The 6212-nt window shown below is 36.5% G+C and overlaps 1 protein-coding gene across 1 annotated transcript in view; it reads right to left on the reverse strand.

Annotated features, from left to right (window-relative positions):
• The window catches only part of LOC117100788 (meiosis-specific coiled-coil domain-containing protein MEIOC-like), a 5602-nt gene extending 738 nt beyond the window's left edge, over positions 1 to 4864 (reverse strand). The window contains exons 1-6 of the mRNA XM_033240606.1: positions 4728 to 4864; positions 3423 to 3685; positions 2703 to 2863; positions 1636 to 2424; positions 1382 to 1494; positions 44 to 178 (exon numbers count right to left, since the gene is read on the reverse strand). Of these exons, the coding sequence (XP_033096497.1) occupies positions 44 to 178; positions 1382 to 1494; positions 1636 to 2424; positions 2703 to 2863; positions 3423 to 3685; positions 4728 to 4748 (1482 nt within the window). The 5' untranslated portion in view covers positions 4749 to 4864. The remainder of the gene's footprint in view (positions 1 to 43; positions 179 to 1381; positions 1495 to 1635; positions 2425 to 2702; positions 2864 to 3422; positions 3686 to 4727) is intronic.
• Positions 4865 to 6212: the final 1348 nt, after the last annotated feature.

The raw sequence follows: 6212 nt of genomic DNA on the forward strand, positions 1-6212 counted from the left end.
ATATAATATATAGCAATATAGAAGACCAAACTAGAGAAACTACCTTGTTGTGTTCTCGTATCATATCTACAATAAGTCTATCAACTTTAGAAGGGTTGGCAAGTAACTTTGGAATAGGAATAGTATTAGAACTACTCATGCGTCTCCCAGGATTCATAACAACAAGGTCAGCTTCAGTCTGTAGTAAATGAAGAAAAAAGAACATTCATTTAATAAGACAGGACACATTAAAGCCCCATTCCCCACAAATTTCAGTTGTTAAGAAAAATCTGATTTTTATATATGTTATAAAGATTTGTACATATAATATGTAATTGCTAGTTTAACTGAATTTAGACATTCCTAAAACATGAAAAAATGTAAAATAAGACTGAAATTTGATTTTTTTATTTTTGATTTTGCGATAGGTCTGCGAAGGAATATAGTGGTGCTGGAAACATTAGTCTAGCCTAGCCTTACCTTGATTTAGGTACTGTTATCAGACATTCAGTCAAAAATCAGCCAATAGGATATTTTCTGTTGCTGGTGTTAACACTTGTGAAATATATTTCTTTGGAATTATTTTAAATTTGTTAAAAGAGTTCTGACTGAGATTTTGACAAACAAACATATCTCAGACCTATTCGATCGACCAGTGCGTGGATGCAAAATCTAATCTCACTAGAGAGGGCGCACTTTATCGACCGTATAAAGTACACAGAAAAGCGAGAGCATTCAAGCGAATGTGATCTACAACCTCTGAATTTGCTAAGTAACGAAGAAGTCGTTGAAAAATCCACGAGAAATAGTCTTTATTTCTCTTTTTTCTCATTTCGCATAAAACTAAAATTTATGCCACTATTTTTCCATGATTTATAATAATTAGAGTAATGCATATGAGTTTTATTTTTTTTAATCCTTTTTTTAGTGACAATTTGCCAGGAATGGGGCTTTAAAACACTCATCATCATTTAACTGATGAATAGAGCATCAATATATTAGTGGCATTTCTAAAATGATTACAATAAAATCTAACTACATTGTCTCCAGGCAAAATGAAAAAATAAATATAAATAAAATTGGTATAAATAATTAACATAAAAAACAACTAAAATTTAAATAATAATTACCTAAAAATATATTTTGTACACCAATTTACAGTACTGTATATTTAACAATAACTACATAGCTCCTGAAAAAACACATGAGGACAAGTAGATTAACATACAAAGTAAGGAATGTAGTTGGTTCCTATACATGTACTATAAAGGGAACAGCACTGTTACTATCATAAACATGGAGTCAACCTGGTATTGGACAATGCTAAATTTTCATAGGCCAGTTTTACTGAATGCGTCTAATAAGAGACAGAAAGTTAAAATACTATTTAGTTTACACTTACTTTTTTCCTTTCCTTTTCCATCAATCTAAATTGTTCATAGGCTCCTTCCAACTGGACATGAAGTTCAGTTGATGCACTGGGTTTTCTCAACATTGGGTGAATATTATACTGTCCTGCAAAATGCAATGGAGACTGCATGGTACGGTGAATATCACGCGAAAACAGTTGAGCATTTGACTGATGCAAAACTGTGTTGTTGATATGATGGTTGTGATATTGGTACAGTTCTTGTTGGAATGGCTTTTCAGATTTACCTTGAATCCCATCTAAGTCTTGAAAGTGAGTAGAATGTCCATTTCTGTGTTTTGGCATAAAAGAATTTGGATGAAACTTTGGATGATGTAGCAACTGTTCATGGTATTGGTGCTGAGCAGTTCTTCCTTGTTTCTCAAAGATGGCTTGGTAGCTTGACAAAGGAACACTAGAGTGTTCCTCTAATGATTGCTGATCACATTTAAACCTCTGCTGAATGCTTTGAAAGTTATCTTGATAACGTTTAAAGTATGGAGTAGGCATTCTGTCCCTGTCTTGTCTGTCAGGCAGTCTTTCATTTGATGTGACTTGTGCATGATAAAGCTGGTCAAACCTGGAGTTATTACTACCGTACATGTGATCATTATCAGAGCTACTTATAGTTTGGAAGGTCTGTGGTAGAAAGGCAGGGCTGGTACCTGGGACTGGGAATGATGATGAATCATAAGGATTAGGGGAATTGGAGGCTGACGAAGAGAACTCAAAGGGAGAGTTCACACTAAAACCCCTCTGATCAACTCTGGGCTGTGAAAAGCCAATTCCTTGATTGGATGGGTTTACAGCAAATTGTTCATTTGCCAAGTCAGACTTATTTAGTGATTCAACTGAGGTTAGACTGGTGGATACTGGTGACTCTTCAATAGGTTCACCATAAACTGAGTACAAAATGCTGTTTTCAATATTGATATCACTGATAATATTCAGCTCTTTCAACTTGTTTATAGCATCTTGCTGAGACACAGAATCAGTGGATTTCAAATACTGATTTTGGATGACACCTTGAGCTGAACCTAAGAAAAAGCAGATATATTTGAATACATTAATAATTAAAAACAATAATGACGATAAATGATGATGGCACAGTACTAAATTATAATAATAATATGATATTATTAATAATAATATTATTAAGTACTTAATTTCTCCAGAATTTCCATTATATTAAATTGATATACTTTAAATTACACATTACAGGCACCTCAAATACTGTACATCAGTGCTTGTGGTACACCCTGAAAATATTATTGTTTTTTGTACTTAATGAATAAACAAAACCATATACAACTACCTGGACCTTGAGCATATCTGGTTTGTTGATCATACTGGTCTTGAAAATGGGAAAAGGTGTTTGCCTTTTCAAGTCCAGGAGGGACAGAGATAGCCAATGTGTCAGATTTTAGTAAGCTATGTCCACCACTTGACCAATTAGGGTTCTCAGATGGCTGAAACCTGGTAGATATGTTAACATAAAAAAGGGAAGTTATTATAGTTTATATCTTTCTAATTTATTAATTAGGATAGGCCTACATCACAACTGACAAAACGTGTTGAGACCCATGAGAAGATTAATCCCTGGTGGGACTATGACCACCTCCCCTTGGAATCATCACAGTGCCAAATGTAATTTTTTGCTCAAAAGGTGTTAAAATATGTAGTTGAATGAATTTTTCTTACTTTGAGACTGCTGTAGTTGTTGTGATACAATGTTAAAAAAAATTAAGTGTCCTGTTAAAAGGGGTTATTTGACCATTTGGCACATTCAGAGAATGTCCCTGTCCCCTTAATAGGGGTATAGTGTTAAAAGATATTGCCCATTGTTTCATGGAAAAGTGTCCCCTTAATAGGGGTGTCCCCTGAATAGGGGTGTCAAAAATGAGGGGTTTTACTGTAACTTTATTGCTCAAATAGTGTGAAATTTTATGTAATGCTAATTTATATATTATAAATCAGGCCCCTAGTTGACAATATGAACACAACAACAACAGTTTGTCAACACTTCACAGCATACTGTTTGGAGAATGCAGCATCACTGCTGGGATTTCGGAATTCTTTTGTGGTTGATGCCTCTTCACTTGGATGGGCAGCTGTTCCTTCATCAATAATTTGTGTTACAAGATCATCCAAAACACCAAATTGATCAAAAGAACTGGCTTTCGTAGGACTATTCATCAAGTCACCACCTCCGCCTAGGCTTAATTCGTCTTGGTTGCCACATGACCATGGGGTGAAGAAGTTGCATCGGCCTCCAAGTCCTTGTCCAGCCTCCTGTTTCTGTGGAAATGCAAAAATTGGGGGCTGAGGTAAGGAATGTTATGTTTAGGGCTATACTATGGCAGTGGCGTATCCAGGAATTTGAAATATAGGGGAGGGGGGTGGCCGAGGGAGGAATTTTTCCAGATTATTGGGGTCCATCAACGTCCTAGACCAAATCAAATTTGAATGCAATTTTTTTATGTTTTCCCCATTTAAAAAAATTTTCAATAATTTATCAATGAGCACCTAGGACCTCTGAACCGCCCTCACCCCAACAAAAAAAAAAAAAATTGTCCGCAATGGTGCTATTGCAACCCCTTAATTTGTATTAAGAAAAATAATTGTTGTATTGTATCTGTCTCTTATACACATCTAGATGTGTATAAGAGACAGGTCCATCAACGTCCTAGACCAAATCAAATTTGAATGCAATTTTTTTATGTTTTCCCCATTTAAAAAAATTTTCAATAATTTATCAATGAGCACCTAGGACCTCTGAACCGCCCTCACCCCAACAAAAAAAAAAAAAAAATTGTCCCTCCTTGCCCCATCAAATTCTTGGAACAACCGCCGATATCATTCTTACCGTCACCAACGCATTTATTTCATCGTTAAAAACATTACGCCTAGGCCCACTAGATATAATACGATGGCAAACTCCCTAAAAAGGACCCATTTAAAAAATATAGAATACGATGACAAAAGCCAGCCCAATCGTTACGCCACTGAGGAGCAGGCAGTTTTAGCGTAGGAAAGGTAATATTCATTCTGTAGCGTAGCTTATCCAACTGAAACTTCGTAATTTAACAGAAATGCGCTAGCCTAGCCTACGGCCTAGGCCTAATTAAAATGTAAAATGATAATAAAGTAAATAATAATAGGCTTTAATATCTTATGCCTCCTGCCAGGATCATCATCGACATGAGCCCGATCCAAAAGTAAAGTATACACAGCAAGTAAGCAAGCAGGCAGGCAGTCGTTCCACAATCGATCTGGGTTGAAATTGTGTAACAAGTGTCCATTATTAGATCATTCACAAAAGAAAAGTTAATCAAGTTACCTGTTGCAGGTGATTAACCATTATTTTATTGCAAATAGTTGATCAATGCACACGAAGTCTTCTGCAACTTCAGCTCCAAAAAAAAGTTTTGTTTGGGATGGTTGATGGCAGCGCAACTTTTTCAAGCGGAAACTCGCAGTTGTTGCGGAAAAACTGGCTGTTGTGCCAATGTAGTTTCCGTCGATCCTCCCTAACCTATGTTAGTTCTTTGTTATTTTATTGCTATATCTTTCAACGTGTCGAACTGGAAAATGTTAAACCCTACGAAACAAAGACTGTCCTATCATTTATCATTTAGCAATTTCCTAGGCCCTAGTGATAAATTTTTTCCAATATCAATTCCAAAATATGTGTCCGTGAAGGGGAGGGTAGCATTTAAAATGAACAGCCTCATCAGACATTCGCGCTATGACGCGATGGGTTTTTCCTAGCGTACGCTACGCGTGCGTACATACTTTTTCATGTGTTTCTAGTATCTTTGATTTCTCAAAACTCTGTCTAGAATATCTGATTTTATTTGACAAATACATGTGACATGAATGACCGGTCATGATTACATCATATCATAATTATAGGCACATCTTTATATGGGCATACAACGGGTTTTTTTCAAAGAAAATTTGATAATCTGGACAGTCACAGAAGACATAATACCAGCCACGTAGATTCCAGGGGTGGAGGGGGGGGGAGTATTTTCCGAATAGGCCTACTGTTTAAAAAAATCATGTTTTCAAAGTGTCTAAAGGACAGTATTGATATAACGTTCACATGATGGGCGCATGGGAGGGGGAGGGGAGAAAGGCGGGGGACACGTCCCCCATTTTAAGGGGGTTAGACCCCCACGCTTCAGCCTGAGTACTTTAACGTCTGAATTACTATACCTATAATACGCATGCTTTTGTTATAATTTAAGAGAAAAGGTATAGCCTAGTATTTTCGGCACACGAAGTAAATACATGAAAGACAAAAAATGGATAATGGCTGTATATTTATTAAGCGCATATTACAATACTGTAGTCAATGAAGTTCTATTTCCTATGGTACAATACAGATTAATTAGATCTCTATGATAGCCGAAAATCGCTGGTAAAAGATCATGGTGATGTTATGATGATGAGTTTTACTATATAAGAATGTCTTTCCGGCCAGCTTGAGGTGGGCTCGCGTCTTCGAAGTTGGTAAAGTAAATAGATCACAGACAATGTTTTTAACTTTTATTTTCTATGCTGGGGCGAGGCGGGGAGGGGGTGCATATGGTGAGAGCGCACCCCTTAAATTGTATTAAGAAAAATAATTGTTGTATTGTATTGTTGATATATTATTTTCATCATTATGAACATAGTACCGGTATGATTTTTAAAGTATGAGAGTGCAATTTCCGGGCACCGAGAGAGGTCAACAACTCAGAATCAACCATGTTGGGGTTGAGGTGATGGTGGACTCTCATGCAGCCCCTGCCAAATCCTGCATCCGCCCAACTTTGGT

This window comes from Anneissia japonica, unplaced genomic scaffold, assembly GCF_011630105.1.
Source record: "Anneissia japonica isolate Jap-2015-1 unplaced genomic scaffold, ASM1163010v1 scaffold670_len1213532_cov191, whole genome shotgun sequence".
In the NCBI taxonomy this organism is placed as follows: domain Eukaryota; kingdom Metazoa; phylum Echinodermata; class Crinoidea; order Comatulida; family Comatulidae; genus Anneissia; species Anneissia japonica.